We start from the raw sequence: 24,829 nt of genomic DNA on the forward strand, positions 1-24,829 counted from the left end.
TGGACAAATCAGGCAGAGGAGGAGAGTAAGGGAGGAAATGACATCAGGATTGGCTTCAAAATAGCCACACTTAAAATGGGAAATGCTAAGAAGAATTTTCTCTTTTTTTTACTGTAGAAAAATGACTAAAATCAAAATGTGGACAGTGCAATACATATGTTATGTAAGTAGAGCAAGTATTTATCTATTTACAGTGGGATGCGAAAGTTTGGGCAACCTTGTTAATCGTCAGGATTTTCCTGTATAAATCATTGGTTGTTATAATAAAAAATGTCAGTTAAATATATCATATAGGAGACACACACAGTGATATTTGAGAAGTGAGACAAAGTTTATTGGATTTACAGAAAGTGTGCAATACTTGTTTGAACAAAATTAGGCAGGTGCATAAATTTGTGCACCACAAAAAATAAATGAAATCAGTATTTAGTAGATCCTCCTTTTGCAGAAATTACAGCCTCTAAATGCTTCCTGTGGGTTCCAATGAGAGTCTGGATTCTGGTTGAAGGTATTTTGGACCATTCCTCTTTACAAACATCTCTAGTTCATTAAGGTTTGATGGCTTCTGAGCATGGACAGCTCTCTTTAACTCACACCACATATTTTGAATTATATTCAGGTCTGGGGACTGAGATGGCCATTCCAGAACATTGTACTTGTTCCTCTGCATGAATGCCTTAGTGTCTAGGGTTGTTGTCTTGTTGAAAGATTCAGCCCCAGTGCAGCTTCAGCTTTTTCACTGATTTTTGGACATTGGTCTCCAGAATCTGCTGATACTGAGTGGAATCCATGCGTCCCTCAACTTTGATAAGATTTCCAGTCCCTGCACGGGCCACACAGCCCCACAGCATGATGGCACCATCACCATGTTTTACTGTAGGTAGCAGGTGTTTTTCTTGTAATGCTGTGTTCTTTTTCCTCCATGCATAAGGCCCCTTGTTGTGCCCAAATAACTCACTTTTAGTTTCATCAGTCCACAGCACCTTATTTCAAAATGAAGCTGGCTTGTCTAAATGTGCTTTAGCATACCTCAAGTGGCTCAATTTGTGCTGTGGGCAGAGAAAAGGCTTCTTCTGCATCACTCTCGCATACAGCATCTCCTTGTGTAAAGTGCGCTGAATGGTTGAACGATGCACAGTGACTCCATCTGCAGCAAGATGATGTTACAGGTCTTTGATGCTGGTCTGTGGGTTGACTCTGACTGTTCTCACCATTCGTCGCTTTTGTCTATCCAAGATTTTTCTTGGTCTGCCACTTCGAGCCTTAACTTGAACTGAGCCTGTGGTCTTCCATTTCCTCAATATGTTTCTAACTGTGGAAACAGACAGCTGAAATCTCTGAGACAGCTTTTTGTATCCTTCCCCTAAACCATGATGGTGAACAATCTTTGTGTTCAGGTCATTTGAGAGTATTTTGTGACCCCCATGTTGCTACTCTTTTTAGCTACTCTTCAAACTTATGCACCTGCCTAATTTTATTTAAACAATAATTGCCCACTTTCTGTAAATCAAATAAACTTCATTTCACTTCTCAAATATCACTGTGTTTGTCTCCTATATGATATATTTAACTGATATTTTTTTATAGTAACAACCAACGATTTATACAGGAAAATCATGATGATTAACAAGGTAAGAGGTGCTGACAGCTCCTCTTTAAGTATTTTCTTGCTTTCTAATGATTTAAAACACATTTTATTGACAAGTTTGAAAATATCACTTAGGAGAAAACTAGGGAGAAAAAGTGAATTGCATATGAGCCATTGTGGTAATGTACAGAACCAAAATTTGAAAAAAAGGTGTCCCTGTCCAAATATTTATGGACCTAACTGCAATTGGATTTACTTACGGTATGTCTTTTTATTTTTCCTTCATTTCATTTGTTCTTGTCAACCTGTGTTTCCCTAGAAACATATACCATAATCAAACTGTAAATATAATTGAACTGCAGAGCTAAGTGTCATACAGTTTGTGTCCTACATTCTTGTTGCATGCTCATTACATAAAGAAAATATTTTTTTTTGCTCGGGAACCAGAGAAGCAATAAAATGAACAGCTCTTTAAACTACACTGATACTGATAAGGCATTAATAATTATATGAACTGTAAGTGAAGGTTCTGCTGACACTTCTTTCTGCTTTAGGTCTTGCCCTTTTCAAATGAGTGCCAAAGGTTCATTATAAATGCTGTTTGCTCACTTGAGCGATCACTTTCATCAACATCAGGCTGCAACATTTTCTTCTTTTATCCGTACATGTAACAAGAAAGTTATCATTTGTGCATCATGGTGAGACTTGTACTACCAAATCCAGGATTAGAAGACAGGATACAAACATATGATGAACTTGAAGTAATAGAAGAAAAAGAGGCAACTGAAAGACCACAATGGGATAATAAAGCTCAGTATATGCTCACTTGTATTGGTTTTTGTGTGGGCCTAGGAAATGTATGGAGGTTTCCTTATTTGTGCCAAAGTCATGGAGGAGGTAAGTACCTTAAGAATATTCTTATGTGATTAATTGTTAGCTGAAATGCTGAAGTTGTAGATACTTATTCACACAGAGAACATTACTTGTGTGGAATAGCAATGTAAACATAAATGTATTGATTTCATGATAAATTCATAGACATTATGGATCTGTTGTAAAATGTTCACATTTTTTAGTTGTACAACAGTACAGAAGGCTTGTAAGCTGGATGGATTTAAATAATCTTTCAATGTTTTCATTGTCTTCAGAAGTCTTCACCTTCTGTATGATAGATAAACCTAATATATTTTGCATCTGGCTTTTCCAATGTTACCTCGTATATTGCCATATTTAGAATGTTATTGCCCAAAAGCATACAGGTTATAGCATATTTTTTCCGATTTATAACAGATGGAGAGCAGAGTAGTAGAGTGCTTCTTCTGTGATCCCCAAACCTATAAATCATTTATTAAATGTGTCCGCTATTAAGTGGCATAAATACACCGCCATTTAAGGGATGTCAGATCATAATTAGGATTGATAAAATTTGAGGGAAAAAGTGGACCTATAAAGCTGTAATGAGAACCATTTAAAATACAGTAAATCCAAGACTAAATAGATGTGTTGTGTACAAAATTCACCGTAGGTGCTCTTAGGCCCTTGTTCAAATCACTTTTTCTCCAAAGTGTTCTCCTAGGTGATATTTTTACACTTTATTAATAAGGAAGCAAACAAAAAAATAGAATCATTTTGACAGCATTTTTTCACCTATTTTTTGGTACTTTTTTAATTGCAGAGTGCTGAAACGTTATTTTAAATGGAAGAAAAAATGAATTGAATAAGGCCCTATGGCTTATTTTTTTCTTAAACTTTTGTTTTCTCTTCTGCCTGCATGCAGCGAGTTAGAATACCGCGATCAGTTACAACGCATTTCTGTGAACAGGCCCATAGAATTGTATGGACTGTGAGATGATATGCAGAATTACCATATTCTGCAAGCCAACTGAGTACTGTTTAATAGCCCTAAAATTACAATATGAATATTTGCTAATTACATAGTGATATAAATAATAATAATAATAATAATAATAATAATATATCTTCCAGAGTGCTTTACAGAGTACATGGTCATGTCACTGTCCCTGAGAGGAGCTGAAAATCTAATCACTATCATTGTCCTAGTCTGGCTGGCAATTTACAACAATTAATTTACCAGTATGTTTTTGAGATGTGTGAACATAATACTCTCTGCAGAAAAAAATTAAATCCAAAACAGTTTTTTTTGACAAAGCAAGAGGTTTTACAGCTTTCAAAGCACAACACATATATAAATATATTTTTCTTTTTTTTAAAAAAAACAACTCATAACCTTGAATTTACTTGAACATTTTGGCTTAATACTCTCATTCATAATCTCCTTGGCCTGTCGTGTGCTTCTGCTCGGGTGCTTCGACTTCGGTAGCACGTATGGGGGTGCGCGCACAGTCTAGTAGCCACGCATGCGCAAAGGAGAGTGGCCAGCCAGATTACCCGGAGAGATAACAAGTGAAAGACACGGCCGGAGAGTACACAGAGGTACCCCACACACCTCGTGGGGTTAGAGGAAGCCACAGGTAAATATAAATATAGCCATTATGGACCTGAACTCTTGTAGAGGACAGTAGGAAAACAGAAAGAAATTAACCCTGTATGCATTGCATTTAGACTGTCTAATTCCCCCTTATTTGTGTCTAATCACAAGTTGTAATTTGAGCTCTCCCCTGTGTCACATGACTGCCAAGGCAGATATGACAGATACGCTCATTTGAAAGCACAGGATGTTAACAATAAGTCTGCTTCCATGAAAGCAGGAAGTAGACTCACTGCAGATTTATTTTACGATTTGTATCAGCTGTAACAAAGAAATGTTTTTTGTTTAAAGGTTATTATGCTGTTGCATATCTTTTAGAGCAGAGAGAATGTTCTGAGTTCAGGTCCACTTTAATCTCAGGTTCCCTTTAATTGAACAGAAAATTAGGAATACACAAAATAAAGGTAAATGGGGTCAGAGTCAATAATCATCAAGTATCTTATACATGTTCCTGCCTAAAGCCTCGTACACACTAGACCCTGCATAGGTCAGGGACATTTCTGTGGAGAATCTCGTCACAACCTGCCCTGATGCCTCACTGAAAGATCCTGAATACCAGATCATTTTGGGTGAGAAATTCCCCTCACTTACATCCAGAAGCCACTACATCATATGCTGTGCCCCCCCATCCCCATCACAACAGAAAGCATTGCTGTCCTATAGTCTCAATTACCATAGGCAACAGTCATTGTACACTTGTAGACAACTTAAAGGGATACTGTAGGGCGTCGGGGGAAAATGAGTTGAAGTTACCCGGGGCTTCTAATGGTCCCCCACAGACATCCTGTGCCTGTGCAGCCACTCAGTGATGCTCCCAGCCCCGCCTCCGGTTCACTTCTGGAATTTCAGACTTTAAAGTCTGAAAACCACTGAGCCTGCGTTGCTGTGTCCTCACTCCCGCTGATGGCACCAGGAGTGCACTGCGCAGGCCCAGTATGGTCTGTGCCTGCACCCTGTACGCTCCTGGTGCCATCAGAGGGAGTGAGGACATGGCAACGCAGGCGCAGTGGTTTGCAGACTTTAAAGTATGAAATTCCAGAAGTGAACCGGAGGCAGGGCCGGAGCATCGGTGAGTGTCTGCATGGGCACAGGATGTCTGCGGGGGACCATTAGAAGCCCCGGGTAAGTTAAACTCATTTTCCCCCGACCCCCCCTACAGTATTCCTTTAACTGGTACACCTCTCTATTTGCAGAATGCTGAATATGTTCTGAAAATATGTGTTTCTTTTTCTTTCTTTTTTTTTTTGGGGGGGGGGGGGCTATATTTGCATATTATAGATGTAAAGCACTCACTCCTTCACAGTGCACAGTACTGGCTTGGCTTCCCTAAATGGACAGCATCATAAACCTTCTTGCCTTATTACTGGGCCAGAGGATGTCCAAAGAGCCCTGTGTGCATCAGCAGTGGGTGCTGTGGTTTGTGAGGAAAGAGTGGATATGCTGTCTCTTTTTGAAAGGCAGCCTGCCCCACTGCTAGTAACTTTTAAAGCATGTAAGTAATAGTGTGCATAGTGAACACCTGCTTTGTATCAGTCTAAAGTTAGCTCTTCCACCAAATTCAATGTGCCAAAACGATAATTTGCACCAAAATGGCATTTTGCGTCAAAGAATCCATAGGAACTGCAGCATAGCATTTTAGTTTTAGGCCTTCGTCTGGAACTCCATTATCTTAAGTGTTTTTGTTTTCAGCTCCACTATGTGTCATGCATGTGTGGTGTTTGATATCACACTATGTGAAATATTCTTTGCTATATATTTATTAGTATTCTTAGTATAATTATTATGTATTTATATACCACTGATATCTTTCACAGGGCTTGACAGCCTGCATAGTCATGCCCAGGGCTGCCATCGAGGGGGGGCAACTATAACACCAGTGACGGGCCCAGGGCCCGCCTGGGGCCCGGCTAAAACCCACCCAGACGTGCAGGGCTGCTGCTAGCTACAAGCTGGGCCCTCTGCTTGGGCCTTTTTAAGCTGGGCTGGCAGCCTGGCTTCCCCCAACCTTGTGCGCCTTGTCACCGCCCAAATCCCCCCTCCTTCCCTCCCTGTGCTCCGTGGCCCCCTTCTTCATTAACTCACACGATCTATGCACCGGAACTCGCCGCTCTCCTGCATAGCGTCCTGACCGTTACCATGGTAACTTCTGGCATGCGCATCTGACATCATGAGATGCACGTGCCGGAAGTAACCATAGTGACGTTTGGGACGCCATGCAGTGAGCAGGAGAGCAGCGAGGTTGAGCCCATGGATTGGGGCCATGTGAGTTAATGGATAAGGGGGCCACAGAGCACAGGGAAAGAGGGAGGGGAGAGTCAGGGAAAAGGCGCACAAGGGTGGGGGTAGCAGGCGCACAAAAGGTGACATGGCTGGGGCCCAGAGGGACAAGAAATTACTGGGGGGAGTGATGGGAAACATTCATGACACAGGGGGAAGCAGGGGCAACATAAAATGACAAGGGGGGAAGCTGGAGTGGACAAGAGATGACAGGGGGATGGGGGGGGGGCATTGATGACGTGGGGAAGCTGAGGGGACATGAGATGACAAGTAGGGAAAGCTGGGGGGACAAGATGACAAAGGGAAGCTGGGGGGGTCAAGAGATGATATGAGGAGGTGGGGGGACATTGATGACACGGGGGAAGCTAGGGGGACATGAGATGACAAGGGGGGAAGCTGGGGGACAAGGTGACAAAGGGAATCCCGGGGGTCAAGAAATGATATGGGGAGCTGGGAGGACATTGATGACATAGAGAGACACTGGGGGACAAGAGAGGTGACGTGGAGAAGCTGAGGGGGACAAGGTGACAAAGGGAAGCTGAGGGGGGGGGGGGGGCAAGATGACACAGGGAGCTAGGGGGACATTAATAACACAGGGGGAAGCTGAGGGGACAAGAGATGACACGGGGAAGCTTGGGGGGCACAAGAGGTGACACAGGGTGGGGGAAGTTGGGGGAACAGGAGGTGACAGGGGGGAAGCCAAGGGGCGTGGGGAAGCCGGGGGGCAGGAGGTGACACGGGAAGCCAAGGGCACAAGAGACGACACAGGGGGAACAAGAGTCAGTGACACGGGGAACAGAGGTGACCCAGGGAAACAAGAGGTGACACAGAGGGGGAAAAAGGTGACAAAGGGAGAACGATAGGTGACACATAGGGGGACAAAATAGGCACAGGGGAACAGAGGTGATGAAGACAAACAGATAAACACAGAGGGACATGAAGTGACATAGCGGGGGACATGAGGTGACACAGAAGGGAACAAAATAGGCACAGGGGAACAGAGTGACACAGACAGATAAACACAGAGGGACATGAGGTGACACAGAGGGGGACAAAAAGAGACACGTGAACAGAGTTAAGTCAGGCAGAGAAGAGACAGAGGTAACACAGGGTAAAAGAGGTAACACAGGACAGACAACAGAGATGAGATTTTTGATCTATATTGACTTGGTAGCATGCAAGTAGCTCTACCCACGTGTAATGGGGGGCTCAGGCCTGATGATGTGTGAGGGGCCCCAACATTTCTGATAGAAGCCCTGGTCATGTCACTATCTGTCTTTCAGAGGTGCTCAAGATTTATTCCCACACTCATAGTCTAATGTCTGTGCTAACTACATGGGGGCAACTAATTAGTATATTTTTGAGATGTGACAGGTAACCAGAGGTCCTGGACAAACACAGGGAGAGCATACAAATTCCAAGCAGACAGTGTCTTGGCCCAGATTTGAACCCTGGATACTAGTGCTATCCTCCATACCACTGTGCCACCCCTGGGTATTTTAAAGGGGAACTGAAGAGAGAGGTATATGGAGGCTGTCGTGTTTATTTCCTTTTAATCAATACCAGTTGCATGGCAGCCCTGCTGGTCTATTTCTCTGCAGTAGTATCTGAATAAAACCAGAAACAAGCATGCAGCTAGTCTTGTCAGATCTGACTTTAAAGTCTGAACTACTGAAACACCTAATCTGCTGAATGCATGGTTCAGGGGCTATGGCTAATAGTATTAGAGGCAGAGGATCAGCAGGGCTGCCAGGCAACTGGTATTGCTTAAAAGGAAATAAACATGACAGCCTCCATATACCTCTCTCTTCAGTTCCCCTTTAATTGTAGTGGTCCCTTTGAATTGCCCTTGTAATGAAATTGCTGGTCATTGCTTTTCAAAATGATGGGCTTTGCCTATCTATTTATTCATTTTTTCATTACCACAGCCACTTTTTCATACAAGGATTTTTGCCATGCAACCTCCTTACATCAGGTTAGATACTATCATTTATGGGGCCTGGGTGCACTCTAGTGGCAGCTTGTCATACTACAGGATCACTACAGGATTTACATGCAGTGGGATGCGAAAGTTTGGGCAACCTTGTTAATCGTCATGATTTTCCTGTATAAATTGTTGGTTGTTACAATAAAAAATGTCAGTTAAATATACCATATAGGAGACACACACAGCGATATTTGAGAAGTGAAATGAAGTTTATTGGATTTACAGAAAGTGTGCAATTATTGCCAAAAAAACCCCACATCCACAAGAATTACAAAAAGATACATAAAAAGTACAATATAGGACGTCTGTTTCAGGCAAGACTCTATTATACAAAACTAGTGACCTTAGCCCGTTTAAAATCGGGCTAGGTCTGTCACCACTCCGCTGCGCACACGTGCGCACCTGCCCCGTGTGCATGCGCCCTGTCCTACCTCAGCTCTCCTCAGTGTCTCTCGCCCCTCCCTGCACATGCGCATTAGCGCAAAACACGGGACACACACACACACACACACAGGAAGTGAGGGATGGTACGCAGAGACACATGATGATTTATAATAAAGGATGATCCCATGACTGTAGTCTTGACAATATAAAGACGTATAAAAACTTTAAGGAAACTAGTGAGTGAGTCTCAGAAAGCCTTTCAAAATATTACAGTGGTAAAAAAAAATACGTAGATGATGTTTTTGTTTTTAATATTTCATTTTTTACAGTGTTTTACCATATTTTACTATCTTGAGATTTTAGAAGCTTTAGGAGACTCAAAACGATAGTTTCCTTTAAGTTTTTTATGTCTTCATGTTGTCAAGACTACAGTCATGTGATCATTTTGTGTTGTCTTGCTTCACACGCTATATGATATATATCGCAAACAAATGCATTTTTTTGTTGGCTTTCAGGATGTACCCTATAGTAGATTATATTATGTATGACTTTAACTGCAGATACAGTATTAACCCGATGAAGTGGGTATAATCTGAGAAATACATTGTCATTCGTATCCAATAAATATCTTTTTAGTGTTACCTTAAAGTAAGTTTGTCTTCTTTCCTTTTTACTGTTTTTTTAATTTTTTATTATACTAGGGGCTAGAGATGGCCCGAACCTACGACTTCCGCAAAAGTTCGGTTCGTGCGAACTTTCGCGAACTGCAATAGACTTCAATGGGAAGGCGAACTTTGAAAACTAGAAACACTTACACTGGCCAGAAAAGTGATGGAAAAGATGTTTCAAGGGGTCTAACACCTGGAGGGGGGCATGGCGGAGTGGGGTAGACACCAAAAGTCCCAGTAAAAAATCTGGATTTGACGCAAAGCAGCGTTTTAAGGGCAGAAATCACATTGAATGCTAAATTGCAGGTCTAAAGTGATTTAAAACATCTTGCATGTGTATACATCAATCAGGGAGTGTAATTAGAGTTCTGCTTCACACTGACACACCAAATTCACTGTGTAACGCACCGCAAACAGCTGTTTGTGTAGTAATGGCCATACTGGACTGGTGCGCACCATGGCCAGAGTGCAGGCCGTGGTGGTTTTCAAGCCCAGTGCTTTAAAACATCTTGCATGTTTATACATCAATCAGGGAGTGTAATTAGTGTACTGCTTAACACTGACACACAAAACTCACTGTGTAACGCACCGCAAACAGCTGTTTGTGTAGTGACGGCCATGCTGGACTAATGCACACCATGGCCAGAGTGCAGGCTGTGGCGGTTTTCAAGCCCATATGGTCGCTGGGCTGTGGTAGCTCAATGATAGAACAACAGTGAGCGTTTCATCATCAAACAGACTCATCAGGGGCTAGCCCCTGATGAGTCTGTTTGATGATGAAATGCGTAGGGCGGAGCCAGTACGCTAGACGCCAGACGTAGACACGCCCCCTCAGGCGAGCAAGCGGAAGCCCGGAGTAGTGTGGAGATTCCAACCGGCGGGACGCTGCAGGAATTTTGGAGTGCACCTACAAGGGCCCTAGGAGAGCCGCTGTGACACGCTTGATATCTTTGTGGAGCTTATGAGTAGTTTGGAGGCGCGAGAAGCGCGGCTATGTGCCATTAGTCTCAACTTACTACGCAATGAGGTGTTATTTTATTGTGTTTTTAGTTGCAATTTTATGAAGATGTTAAACCTTTTGATACCAGCATATGGATGTGCCTCACTGATGTGTCGGAGTGAGACTTAAAACAAAGCGAGAGATCCACCTGCATAAGAGGTGGTTTTAATCTGGTGAGCCTCTCCAGTATTGGGTGGTGGTGTCACGAGTGGAAGCACAGAGTGTTCACAACTACACGGGTCTCTTTGCATTTATGCTGTTACAGTATTACGCGATGTGGAGTTTGTCTTTTTAATTTTAGATCGTGGCTATGGACTGAGAGCGCAGTGGATTTTTACTACTATTGGAGAAGGATTACTGGCAGTGGTACCTTTATTGCGTTGTTCTGTGACATCACCCTTAAACGCATTGTAAAGCATAGTTGCCAGCTTGTTCTGCATGTGCTGCAGACTTTCTGCCTTCAGGTGAGTTGGTAACATGTCCGCCACTTTGTGCCTATACTGAGGGTCTAGTAGCATGGCCACCCAGTACAGCTCATTCCCCTTGAGTTTTTTTTATACGGGGGGCCCTCAACAGGCTGGACAGCATGAAAGACACCATCTACACAAAGTTGGATCCAGACGTACTATCCATCTCCTCTTGCTCTTCCTCAGTGACATCAGGTAAGTCCTCCTCCTCCCCCCAGCCACGAACAATACCACGGGAACGTTGAGCAGCACAAGCCCCCTGCGACACCTGCTGCAGTTGTTCTTCTGCCGCCGCCTCCTCCTCCTCCAAAGAAACACCTTCTCATCATCCGAGTCTGACTCCTCTTCCCCACACGACTCTTCCTCCTCTTCCTCCTCCCCCCTCTGTGCTGCCGCAGGTGTTGAGGAAACATCTGGTTCTGATGCAAATTGATCCAACAACACTTCCTCCCGTAACTGTTCTTCTTCACACTTCTCCACAGCTTGATCCACCACTCTACGCGCGGCACGCTCCAGGAAGTGGTGGTGCCTTCACTGTGACTCACCAGGTTGGTCACCTCCTCAAACGGCCACATGAACCTGCATGCATTTTGCATGAGTGTCCAGTTGATGGGCCAGAACATCCCCATCTCCCCAGATTGTGTCCTTCTACTGAAATTGTATAGGTACTCGGTGACGGCTTTCTCCTGTTCTAGCAGGCGAGAGAACATAAGGAGGGTCGAATTCCAGCAAGTCGGGCTATCGCAAATGAGGCGTCTCACCGGCAACTTGTTTCTCCGCTGAATCTCGGCAAAGTGTGCCATGGCTGTGTAAGACCACCTGAAATGCCCACACGACTTCCTGGCCTGCTTCAGGACGTCCTCTAAGCCTGGGTACTTTGACACAAATCTTTGAATGACTAGATTCAGCACATGTGCCATGCAGGGTACATGTGTCAGCTTTCCCAAATTCAAAGCGGAAAGGAGATTGCTGCCGTTGTCACACACCACTTTGCCGATCTCCAGCTGGTGCAGGGTCAGCCACTGATCCACCTGTTTGTTAAGAGCAGCCAGGAGAGCTGCTCCAGTGTGACTCTCTGCTTTGAGGCAAGACATGTCTAAGATGGCATGACACCATCGTACCTGGCATGCAGCATAGACCCTGGGGAGCTGGGGCTGTGTAGCTGGAGAGGAGATCGCAGCACCAGTAGAGTTGAACTGCCTCTCAGCCAAGGAGGAGGAGGATGACGACAGCGAAGAGGATGTAGCAGGAGGAGAGTAGGTGGCAGGAGGCCTGCCTGCAAGCCGTGGAGGTGTCACAAGTTGGTCCGCTGCACAGCCACGTACTCCCTGCTTGCCATCGGTCACCAGGTTGACCCAATGGGCTGTGTGTAACGTGCAGTGCATGCAGATTTGCACTGAATGCAGAATGTCACTTAATGTAGAAATACTGAAGACCAAGCCAGGGATAAGGTGAAATAAGGTAAAGGTTTATTTACAAAGTGCCAGATATTTACAGGTGAAAATGCAATCTGCGTATGAACATACATACAAGTGTATTCAAGTAACTGTACGAAATAGCAATACGACTGCAAACAACTGGCAATGCGCTTGTAGGCCAATGTCTTGCAATCAGACATACAACAACCCAAATATAATATATACAGTGTGCACACAGTGAACCCCGGACCCTGTCTAAACTAAGCTAACTAACTAATATATACAATAATATACATTCAGGCATAGTACATAATGCAGCAGGCAATTGGAAAGTCATACAAGCCGAGATCAGATACCAGAAAGTCAAGCAGATACAATCGATAAACAACAGAATAGTCAAGCAAGCCAAAATCATACACCAGGGAGTCAAACAATCAGGAAACAGGGATCAGAAAACAGGTATCAGGAAGCAGAAAACAGGTAACAGGAGCAGTGACCAGAACACAGGCTCTTGGGCTATCCACATCAATGAACTAGCAACAGTGTTCTGTTGTAGCTCGACTTATATACTCTGCAGGATGGTCATGTAACCTCTTCCAAGGCTGCAGAGACACAGTTCTTGAATACAGAGACCTCTGCTGGTGGGCAGAGGGAACTTCAGGAGGAATGTAAAATGTTCTTGAAATGAGAGGGGACATCTGCTGGTGAACAGAGGAAGTCCATACAGTTCACAAACGTCACCAGCAGGAACAGATCGTAACAGTACCCCCCCCCTTGAGGAGCGGCCTCAGGACGCTCCACCAGGCTACCAATTCACATCCACCTGGGTCCCAAGAAACATTGGGCGAAAAGGCAGACAGCAGACTGGAGACTGTCAGGCAACAAGGCAAGATGCACAGCAGTCTGAAGAACATCAGGAAGGACCAGTAATCAGATGTCATCAGGAACGGCAGCAGGCAGAACCAGGAACCAGATGTCATCAGGAAAAACAGCAGGCAGGACCAGGAACCAGATATCATCAGGAAGGGCAGCAGGCAGAACCAGGAACTGGATGTCATCAGGAAAGACAGCAGGCAGGACCAGGAACCAGATGTCATCAGGAAAGACAGCAGGCAGGACCAGGAACCAGATGTCATCAGGAACGGAAGCAGGCAGGACCAGGAACCAGATATCAGGAGAGGCAGCAGGCAGAACCAGGAAGCAGATGTCATCAAGCAGGGCAGTGGACTAGACACCAGCAGGAAGGACAGCATGTACACAAGTCTCCAGCAAAACAGTTCAATAGTATACCCCCACCAGGACAATCGATTTGGCTTTAGCAGAGGTCTGCAAAACTGGGCTTTGTTGTCAGAAGTCTGTAGGAGCTGAGGAACAACAAAAGTCTGAGGGTGGGCATCAACAAAAGTCTTTAGAGGGTGGGCATCAGACAAGATAGCAACAGGCTGGATAGTTTCAGAGAGGGTGGCAACAGGCTGGGTAGTTTCAAGCAGCGTGGCAACAGGCTGGCTAGCTTCAGGCAGGGTGGCAACAGGCTGGCTAGCTTCAGGCAGGGTGGCAACAGGCTGGCTAGCTTCAGGCAGGGTGGCAACAGGAACGGCAGCAGGCAGAACCAGGAACCAGATGTCATCAGGAAAAACAGCAGGCAGGACCAGGAACCAGATATCATCAGGAAGGGCAGCAGGCAGAACCAGGAACTGGATGTCATCAGGAAAGACAGCAGGCAGGACCAGGAACCAGATGTCATCAGGAAAGACAGCAGGCAGGACCAGGAACCAGATGTCATCAGGAACGGAAGCAGGCAGGACCAGGAACCAGATATCAGGAGAGGCAGCAGGCAGAACCAGGAAGCAGATGTCATCAAGCAGGGCAGTGGACTAGACACCAGCAGGAAGGACAGCATGTACACAAGTCTCCAGCAAAACAGTTCAATAGTATACCCCCACCAGGACAATCGATTTGGCTTTAGCAGAGGTCTGCAAAACTGGGCTTTGTTGTCAGAAGTCTGTAGGAGCTGAGGAACAACAAAAGTCTGAGGGTGGGCATCAACAAAAGTCTTTAGAGGGTGGGCATCAGACAAGATAGCAACAGGCTGGATAGTTTCAGAGAGGGTGGCAACAGGCTGGGTAGTTTCAAGCAGCGTGGCAACAGGCTGGCTAGCTTCAGGCAGGGTGGCAACAGGCTGGCTAGCTTCAGGCAGGGTGGCAACAGGCTGGCTAGCTTCAGGCAGGGTGGCAACAGGCTGGCTAGCTTCAGGCAGGGTGGCAACAGGCTGGCTAGCTTCAGGCAGGGTGGCAACAGGCTGGCTAGCTTCAGGCAGGGTGGCAACAGGCTGGCTAGCTTCAGGCAGGGTGGCAACAGGCTGGCTAGCTTCAGGCAGGGTGGCAACAGGCTGGCTAGCTTCAGGCAGGGTGGCAACAGGCTGGCTAGCTTCAGGCAGAGTGGCAACAGGCTGGCTAGCTTCAGGCAGGGTGGCAACAGGCTGGTTAGCTTCAGGCAGGGTGGCAACAGGCTGGTTAGCTTCAGGCAGGGTGGCAACAGGCTGGCTGGCTTCAGGCAGGGTGGCAACAGGCTGGCTGGCTTCAGGCAGGGTGGCAACAGGCTGGCTGGCTTCAGGCGTCTGGACCATTAGCTGAGAGCTTGGCTGGGCCGTTGGCTGAGCACCTTGCTGGGCCGTTGGCTGAGCACCTGGCTGGACCGTTGGTAGACACCCCAATACAGTCTGTGCAAGCTTAAACAAATCCTGTGTGGGCTGGAGCAAAACCTGTGCGGGCTGAAGCAAAACCTGTGCGGGCTGAAGCAAAACCTGTGCGGGCTGAAGCAAAACCTGTGCGGGCTGAAGCAAAACCTGTGCGGGCTGAAGCAAAACCTGTGCGGGCTGAAGCAAAGTCTGTGTGGGCTGAAGCAAAGTCTGTGCGGGCTGAAGCAGACCTTCCACTGTACCTGTTGGCAGAGATGCAGCTGGACAGGATGGCACATTTATTGCTGGACTGGTTGGCAAAGATGCACCTGGACAGGCTGGTAAACTAGTTGGCAGTGGCTGGAGTGAAGTGCTGTCCCTTGCAGACTTGGCAGGAGCTGTAGGCTGTGTAGACATGTCAGAAGTTGTAGTTTGCAAAGATCTGGCAGGAAGAGATGAAGTTAACCACTGCTGTGCCGAAAGTAAGAAGACTGTGAGCTGAATACAGGTTTCTGCAAGCTGGATGCAAAGTTCTGCTGGCAGGATGCAAGAGTCTGCAGGCGGCTGGAGACAAGGTTCTGCAGATGGCTGTATGCAACGTTCTGCAGATGGCTGTATGCAAGGTTCCGCAGGTGGCTGTATGCAAGGTTCCGCAGGTGGCTGTATGCAAGGTTCCGCAGGTGGCTGTATGCAAGGTTCCGCAGGTGGCTGTATGCAAGGTTCCGCAGGTGGCTGTATGCAAGGTTCCGCAGGTGGCTGTATGCAAGGTTCTGCAGGTGGCTATATGCAAGGTTCTGCAGGTGGCTGTATGCAAGGTTCTGCAGGTGGCTGTATGCAAAGTTCTGCAGCTGGCTGTATGCAAGGTTCTGCAGCTGGCTGTATGCAACGTTCTGCAGGTGGCTGTATGCAAAGTTCTGCAGGAGGCTGGGTGCAAGAGTCTGCAGGAGGCTGGGTGCAAGAGTCTGCAGGAGGCTGGGTGCAAGAGTCTGCAGGAGGCTGGGTGCAAGAGTCTGCAGGAGGCTGGGTGCAAGAGTCTGCAGGAGGCTGGGTGCAAGAGTCTGCAGGCGGCTGGATGAGAGGTTCTGCAGGCGGCTGGGTGAGAGGTTCTGCAGGCGGCTGGGTGAGAGGTTCTGCAGGCGGCTGGGTGAGAGGTTCTGCAGGCTTTTGTGTCAAAGTCTGTAAGGTGATTACACCTGGATCTGGTGCAACAGGTAGTGAATGGTGAATGGATGAGGTTGGAAAGTATTTCCGTTTACTCTTTGCTTTCTTGACAGTTTTCAAAGCAAGAACAGGCTCTTGGTAAGTAACTGGATACTGCTTTATCCAAGGTGTAGATTTCTTTGCAGTCTGAAGAGAAATTGATTTATGACTAGAATTAGACTTAACCTTAGCCACTGAGCACTGTGTGAACTGGTCATTAGAAAGATCAGCAGAAGGAAAGTAGGTAGACAGAACTTTTTCCCATGCATCAATTAATGGGGAAACATACCTTTACATGCAAACATCCAAGTTAACCAACATTTGTGCAGATCTTATACATGCAAATACAAATGAATCATCTTTTTGAGCATAATACTGAGTAAACGACCTCCAATCATCCACCAATTCATTAAACAGACACTCAATCTCCCATCTTCCAAAAGGAGGGTCCCAGTCACTCTTAATGGGAACTGATAGATTATTCTGAGCACAACTTGAGGATTGCACTGTCAGTGTGGAGGTAACTGGAACATAATTTGATTTAATTGGTTCAGACTGATTTATTGCTGTGGAGGATTTATTACAATGAATGGAAACTGGCAAGCTTCTGGCTTGAGTCCAGGATGCGGAAGGCTCTCTTACAGTGACAAGAGTTTGCAGGATTTGCAATAAAGATTGCACCTCATATTCTGCAAACTTGCCCTGTAGCACAAGGGATTTAACATGCCTAATAATTTTCATTAATTTCTCACGGGAATACACTGACAATTTATTATAACAATCATGTTTGTCTTTATCTGCTAACAAGGAATAATATTTATTATGCTGAATAGTCCAGTCAACTTCCATAGCTGAAATAAATGTGTTTCCAGTGTTAATGGAGGTAGCAGGACCATGATTGGATTTAATTGGCTCAATCTGTTGATTAGTCTGACAATAGGTTATTGTAGCTGGATTTTTAGCTACCAACAGACTTTGGAGAATCTGCAGCAGTTCTTGCGCATCATCTGCTGAAAAAATCTTCTGCTGCACAGAATACTGAATTTGTGTAATAAATTGCTGCAAATCATCGCGAGAATAATCTGATAACTCTTTATAGCAGTGTTTTCTATCTGTCTCTGCAAAAATGAAAAAGAAGTCTATCTGTTGCAGAGTCCAGTTTACCGCCATGGCTGGAGCAAATGAACCTTCAGTATTTCCAAGTTTTTGGGCTAGTTCATTCTGTAACGTGCAGTGTATGCAATCTGCGTATAAACATACATACAAGTGTATTCAAGTAACTGTACAAAATAGCAATACGACTGCAAACAACTGGCAATGCGCTTGTAGGCCAATGTCTTGCAATCAGACATACAACAACCCAAATATAATATATACAGTGTGCACACAGTGAACCCCGGACCCTGTCTAAACTAAGCTAACTAACTAATATATACAATAATATACATTCAGGCATAGTACATAATGCAGCAGGCAATTGGAAAGTCATACAAGCCGAGATCAGATACCAGGAAGTCAAGCAGATACAATCGATAAACAACAGAATAGTCAAGCAAGCCAAATTTTTTTTGGTTTTAATCTGGTGAGCCTCTCCAGTATTGGGTGGTGGTGTCACGAGTGGAAGCACAGAGTGTTCACAACTACACGGGTCTCTTTGCATTTATGCTGTTACAGTATTACGCGATGTGGAGTTTGTCTTTTTAATTTTAGATCGTGGCTATGGACTGAGAGCGCAGTGGATTTTTACTACTATTGGAGAAGGATTACTGGCAGTGGTACCTTTATTGCGTTGTTCTGTGACATTACCCTTAAACGCATTGTAAAGCATAGTTGCCAGCTTGTTCTGCATGTGCTGCAGACTTTCTGCCTTCAGGTGAGTTGGTAACATGTCCGCCACTTTGTGCCTATACTGAGGGTCTAGTAGCATGGCCACCCAGTACAGCTCATTCCCCTTGAGTTTTTTTTATACGGGGGGCCCTCAACAGGCTGGACAGCATGAAAGACACCATCTACACAAAGTTGGATCCAGACGTACTATCCATCTCCTCTTGCTCTTCCTCAGTGACATCAGGTAAGTCCTCCTCCTCCCCCCAGCAATGAACAATACCACGGGAACGTTGAGCAGCACAAGCCCCCTGCGACGCCTGCTGCAGTTGTTCTTCTGCCGCCGCCTCCTCCTCCTCCAAAGAAACACCTTCTCATCATCCGAGTCTGACTCCTCTTCCCCACACGACTCTTCCTCCTCTTCCTCCTCCCCCCTCTGTGCTGCCGCAGGTGTTGAGGAAACATCTGGTTCTGATGCAAATTGATCCAACAACACTTCCTCCCGTAACTGTTCTTCTTCACACTTCTCCACAGCTTGATCCACCACTCTACGCGCGGCACGCTCCAGGAAGTGGTGGTGCCTTCACTGTGACTCACCAGGTTGGTCACCTCCTCAAACGGCCACATGAACCTGCATGCATTTTGCATGAGTGTCCAGTTGATGGGCCAGAACATCCCCATCTCCCCAGATTGTGTCCTTCTACTGAAATTGTAGAGGTACTCGGTGACGGCTTTCTCCTGTTCTAGCAGGCGAGAGAACATAAGGAGGGTCGAATTCCAGCAAGTCGGGCTATCGCAAATGAGGCGTCTCACCGGCAACTTGTTTCTCCGCTGAATCTCGGCAAAGTGTGCCATGGCTGTGTAAGACCACCTGAAATGCCCACACGACTTCCTGGCCTGCTTCAGGACGTCCTCTAAGCCTGGGTACTTTGACACAAATCTTTGAATGACTAGATTCAGCACATGTGCCATGCAGGGTACATGTGTCAGCTTTCCCAAATTCAAAGCGGAAAGGAGATTGCTGCCGTTGTCACACACCACTTTGCCGATCTCCAGCTGGTGCAGGGTCAGCCACTGATCCACCTGTTTGTTAAGAGCAGCCAGGAGAGCTGCTCCAGTGTGACTCTCTGCTTTGAGGCAAGACATGTCTAAGATGGCATGACACCATCGTACCTGGCATGCAGCATAGACCCTGGGGAGCTGGGGCTGTGTAGCTGGAGAGGAGATCGCAGCACCAGTACAGTTGAACTGCCTCTCAGCCAAGGAGGAGGAGGATGACGACAGCGAAGAGGATGTAGCAGGAGGAGAGTAGGTGGCAGGAGGCCTACCTGCAAGCCGTGGAGGTGTCACAAGTTGGTCCGCTGCACAGCCACGTACTCCCTGCTTGCCATCGGTCACCAGGTTGACCCAATGGGCTGTGTGTAACGTGCAGTGCATGCAGATTTGCACTGAATGCAGAATGTCACTTAATGTAGAAATACTGAAGACCAAGCCAGGGATAAGGTGAAATAAGGTAAAGGTTTATTTACAAAGTGCCAGATATTTACAGGTGAAAATGCAATCTGCGTATGAACATACATACAAGTGTATTCAAGTAACTGTACAAAATAGCAATACGACTGCAAACAACTGGCAATGCGCTTGTAGGCCAATGTCTTGCAATCAGACATACAACAACCCAAATATAATATATACAGTGTGCACACAGTGAACCCCGGACCCTGTCTAAACTAAGCTAACTAACTAATATATACAATAATATACATTCAGGCATAGTACATAATGCAGCAGGCAATTGGAAAGTCATACAAGCCGAGATCAGATACCAGAAAGTCAAGCAGATACAATCGATAAACAACAGAATAGTCAAGCAAGCCAAAATCATACACCAGGGAGTCAAAACATCAGGAAACAGGGATCAGAAAACAGGTATCAGGAAGCAGAAAACAGGTAACAGGAGCAGTGACCAGAACACAGGCTCTTGGGCTATCCACATCAATGAACTAGCAACAGTGTTCTGTTGTAGCTCGACTTATATACTCTGCAGGATGGTCATGTAACCTCTTCCAAGGCTGCAGAGACACAGTTCTTGAATACAGAGACCTCTGCTGGTGGGCAGAGGGAACTTCAGGAGGAATGTAAAATGTTCTTGAAATGAGAGGGGACATCTGCTGGTGAACAGAGGAAGTCCATACAGTTCACAAACGTCACCAGCAGGAACAGATCGTAACACTGTGTAAGTAATGTACCTGCCCTGGCCGTGCTTGGCAGACCACGTGCTTGGCAGACCACGGTCAGGTGGACCCTTGACCCAACGCTGTGTGTCAGAGATGACACCACTTGCCTCTCAACTTCACGGTACAGTTTGGGTATCGCCTTTTTAGAGAAATAATTGCAGCCTGGCATCTTCCACTGCGGTGTCCCAATGGCCACAAATTTACGGAAGGCCTCAGAGTCCACCAGCTGGTATGGTAGCAGCTGGCGAGTTAACAGTTCCGCCAAGCCAGCTGTCAGATGCCAGGCAAGGGGGTGACTGGCAGAAATTGGCATTTTCCGCTCAAAGATTTCCTTCACAGACACCTGGCTGCTGTGGGCAGTGGAGCAGGAACCGCTCAAGGTCAGAGGGGGAGTGGAGGAGGGTGACTGTGAAGGTGCAAGGGAGAAAGCGTCTGAAGATGATGCACCTGAAGGAGGAAGAGTAGAAGGAGGGTGGCTTTTCTTTTGTGTGCTGCTTTCGCTCAGGTGCTCTTCCCATTGCAGTTTGTGCCTTTTCTCCATGTGCCTTCGTAAGGCACTAGTCCCTACGTGGGTGTTGGCCTTTCCACAGCTCAATTTTTGGAGGCAGAGAGAACAGATGGCATTGCTCCAATCTGAGGCAGACACACTAAAAAATGTTCAAACCGCTGAGCCCCCTTGGGGTGATTGCACTATGGTGGCATCAGCAGCTGACGTTGAAGGGCATGTTGGCTGGCTGTACATAGGTGGCGATACATGGTGCCGGACACTGCCACCAGCTGTTTCTGATGATGCGCTCCCCCTGCTTCTTTCAGGAACTCGTATCCTCCGACTCCTCTCTGACTCCCCCTCTGAACTGTCCCCCTGGTCATCTCCTCTATTGGGAACATACATGGGATCCGTATCATTGTCATCATCATAATCATCCTGCCCAGCTTCGTTTGCCTCAGACACCTCCAAAACTGCACCAACAGCAAGTACTTCATCTTCCCGCTCTGCACACGTTACGTCCATAGTGTCGACTAACTCAGACATATGAGGTGGTGTAACTTGCTTAGCGCATTCATCTGGTTGTAACAATAATGGCTGTGCATCATGTGATTTCCAGACCAAATAACTCCTGCGAACTGTCAAATGTAGCGGATGTGGTACTTGGAGTAGCACTGGTGGCTGCAGAAGATAAGGTGTTCTGTGTTAAATAGTCAACCATGTCCTGACAATCTTGGGAGTTGATGGGACGTGCCTTCTTCTGAGCACTGTCCAGGGCCGCACAAAATCACATCACCACGACCTTGTACAGACCTGCCGGGTGGCCTTCCTCTGGGTCTGCCTCTACCTCTGCCTCTACCTGTTTTGTCCGTTTTGTCCATATCGGGGGGGGGGGGGGATGAAGTGAAAGGTATGCACTGACTTGAGTAATACAATGTGCAGTCACACAGGTGCAGGTATGCACAGAGTGGTATATCACACTGCGTGCACTCACGTAGGTAGGTGGGTGCACTGAACACAACAGGTAGGTATATGCAGTGATGGGTATTACAAATGTGCACCTGTCACAGACACACAGGTACCGGACAGGCACAGTGACACTGCGTGCGCTCACATAGGTGGGTGGGTGCACTGAAGTGAACAACAGGTAGTAGGTATATGCAGTGATGGGTATTACAATGTGCACCTGTCACACACAGTTAAGTACCGGACAGGCACAGTGACACTGCGTGCGCTCATGTAGGTGGGTGGGTGCACTGAAGTGAACAACAAGTAGTAGGTATATGCAGTGATGGGTATTACAATGTGCACCTGTCACACACAGACAGGTACCGGACAGGCACAGTGACACTGCGTGCACTCTCATAGATGGGTGCGTGTACTGAAGTGAACAACAGGTAGTAGGTATATGCAGTGATGGGTATTACAATGTGCACCTGTCACACACACACACAGGTGCCGGACAGGCACAGTAACACTGCGTGCACTCATGTAGGTGGGTGGGTGCACTAAAGTGAACAACAGGTAGTAGGTATATGCAGTGATGGGTATTACAATGTGCACCTGTCACACACAGAAAGGTACCGGACAGGCACAGTGACACTGCGTGCGCTCACGTAGGTGGGTGGGTGCACTGAAGTGAACAACAGGTAGTAGGTATATGCAGTGATGGGTATTACAATGTGCACCTGTCACACACAGACAGGTACCGGACAGGCACAGTGACACTGCGTGCGCTCACAGAGGTTGGTGGGTGCACTGAAGTGAACAACAGCTAGTAGGTATATGCAGTGATGGGTAATGTGCACCTGTCACACACACAGGTAGCCACTGAATGTGCTGGGCCTGGCAGTGGCGCACACAGTAGGAATTACCAAGGCTGTCTATGAAACACAAGTGTCAGTTGGACACACACACACAAAAAAAGATAGATCACAAGAAGAAGATTAGCTCTCAAAAGAGCTGTTGTGGGGTGCTTTTTTAGCAATAAGAATCAGCAACGAGCAAGCTAAGAAGCCTACAAGAGTGTAACTATGCTTTACCTATGAGAGTCTGCAGCAGTTTTCCCTTCTCTTATTAATGCAGGCACACGAGTGAATGAAAAGCCTGACGCTGCCTGCCTTTTATAAGGCGGGAGTGGCTCCAGGAGGGAGTGTAGCCTGATTGGCTACAACGTGCCTGCTGACTGTGATGTAGATGGTCAAAGTTGACCCTCATGATGCACTATGGGGGCTAACCGAACTTCCGGAAAAGTTTGCGGTTTTCCATGATCGTGAACCCTGGAAGTTCGCGGGGAACCGTTCGCCGGGGAACCGTTCGGGCCATCTCTACTAGGGGCACCTCCACCCCATTCAGTTTCATACTGCCCTCATTAGTTGAGTACCAGCAGTTAGAGTAGTTTTTACTTGCACACTGCTCTTCACATTCCTTGCCCTGGAGATCCACTCGAATCCAACTTCATCCGAGTGAAGATGGATTTCTTTACAACTAGAAAAAATCATTTTTGTCCCCCCACTGATTGAGACATTACATCAATCGATTGGGTTAGGGATAGATAGGACTAGCATAGTTGTGCGAGTGTCTGTGTGGAACATGATGTGGAACATGAGCTGGCATAGAGGGGCATGGAGTGCTCTTAGTGCCTTTTTATGTTTTCCATTGTGTGAGTCCTGTGAAGCATGCTGGTTGTTAAGCGTTTCATTCAATAAATATTTTGTAGTCATTTGCATTAGCAACCCCTAGAGTGAGTTGTTTATAAAAGTAACCGCTCCCACCTAAAATGACACCACCCAGTAAACTAGACCCCTTTAAGGTATCTATCCATGCCCTATTGACTGAATATTTTGGTTGCACAGATTTGCCTACTTTCCTCAGCTACGTACATTTTTTGGTAGATTCTTTGACATAGCAAGGATCATTGTGGAAGTGCACTTCAAAAATTATTAATTAATTTATTCTGCATAAACTAATACAACATATATGTGGCTAGGGACATATAGCAAGGACTAACGTCATTCCACTTGGATTTTTCAGAGAATACTAATTTTAATACTGCCTTTTGGCTCTGAATATCAATTTTTTAAAGCTCTATGTACTAAGACAAAATGACAACATTCAATAAACTAGCCCCCCTAAAGTATTATTATAATTATTTAGTATTTATATAGCGCCAACATTTTCTGCATCGCTCTAGAGTGTATACATTTGCTTGTCTTTAACTGTCCCTAGGAGGAGATCACAATCTAGTTTCAAAAAATGTTATAGAAAGATATCAGATCACACAGAAATTCATAAATTAACATTGATGATCAGTTGTAGCATTAGATCCATCCAGATCCATCATATTTAGAGAACATCAAACAACGGTTCTGGTACAAGAATATATATGACAAAAACATATCCAGCTGTAGATAAAAATGATCTTATTTTGGACCATCTGAGAGCATTAGTGACAATGAGAATCTTATTCGTGGATTAATCTGATATATACTCATAAACAAATAAACAACCAGAAAAGAAAGGAGAAAATAAAATTAAACATGATGAACAACATGGTCAGTTATCATCTTCCAACTACATAAAAGAAAATCTAATCTTAGCAATCATTTATTAAGACATATCTACTGTAAGAGAAGAGGGCCCATCTCTACTAATGATAAAAACACTACAATCAGAGATCATAGTAGATGAAACCAAGTGGTAAACTTCATGTATAGGTACAATCGAAGAAAGCCATCTTCTTGCAATAACCGTTTTACCAGCCATGGCTATATGCTGTACCAACTTTTGTTTGGCATATGTAATATTATTCTTTTACCTAGTAATAGAATCAATGGGTCTTTAGGGATATGGCAACCCAAACGGGTATTCATTTTACTTATTCAAATGATTCCACAATCTGGCAACCGTAGGACATAGCCACCATGTGTGTAGAAGATCTCCCTTACCGCCACATCCTCTAAAACAAAGATCTGTTATTTGGTTATTAATAGCATGCATCCTATTTGGAGTCAAGTAGGTTATGTGGAATAATTTAAGCAAAGTTTCTAGCATGGGGTAATAAATGCTATTTCTTGAAAGAACCTCAAAGTGGTCATGCCAGTCTT

At 45.7% G+C, this 24,829-nt stretch overlaps 1 protein-coding gene across 2 annotated transcripts in view; it reads left to right on the forward strand.

The window, feature by feature from the left end:
* Positions 1 to 24,829, forward strand: part of LOC137518515 (sodium-dependent neutral amino acid transporter B(0)AT1-like) — a 390,168-nt gene that overhangs the window by 197,450 nt on the left and 167,889 nt on the right. Inside the window, exon 2 of one of the 2 annotated variants that reach the window (XM_068236484.1) lies at positions 2,143 to 2,485. The exons of the other annotated variant lie outside the window; for it this stretch is intronic. Coding sequence (XP_068092585.1) covers positions 2,284 to 2,485 — 202 coding nt within the window. The 5' untranslated portion in view covers positions 2,143 to 2,283. The remainder of the gene's footprint in view (positions 1 to 2,142; positions 2,486 to 24,829) is intronic. 2 annotated transcript variants of the gene reach the window in all.

Source organism: Hyperolius riggenbachi, chromosome 5 (genome assembly GCF_040937935.1).
Source record: "Hyperolius riggenbachi isolate aHypRig1 chromosome 5, aHypRig1.pri, whole genome shotgun sequence".
NCBI lineage: Eukaryota > Metazoa > Chordata > Amphibia > Anura > Hyperoliidae > Hyperolius > Hyperolius riggenbachi.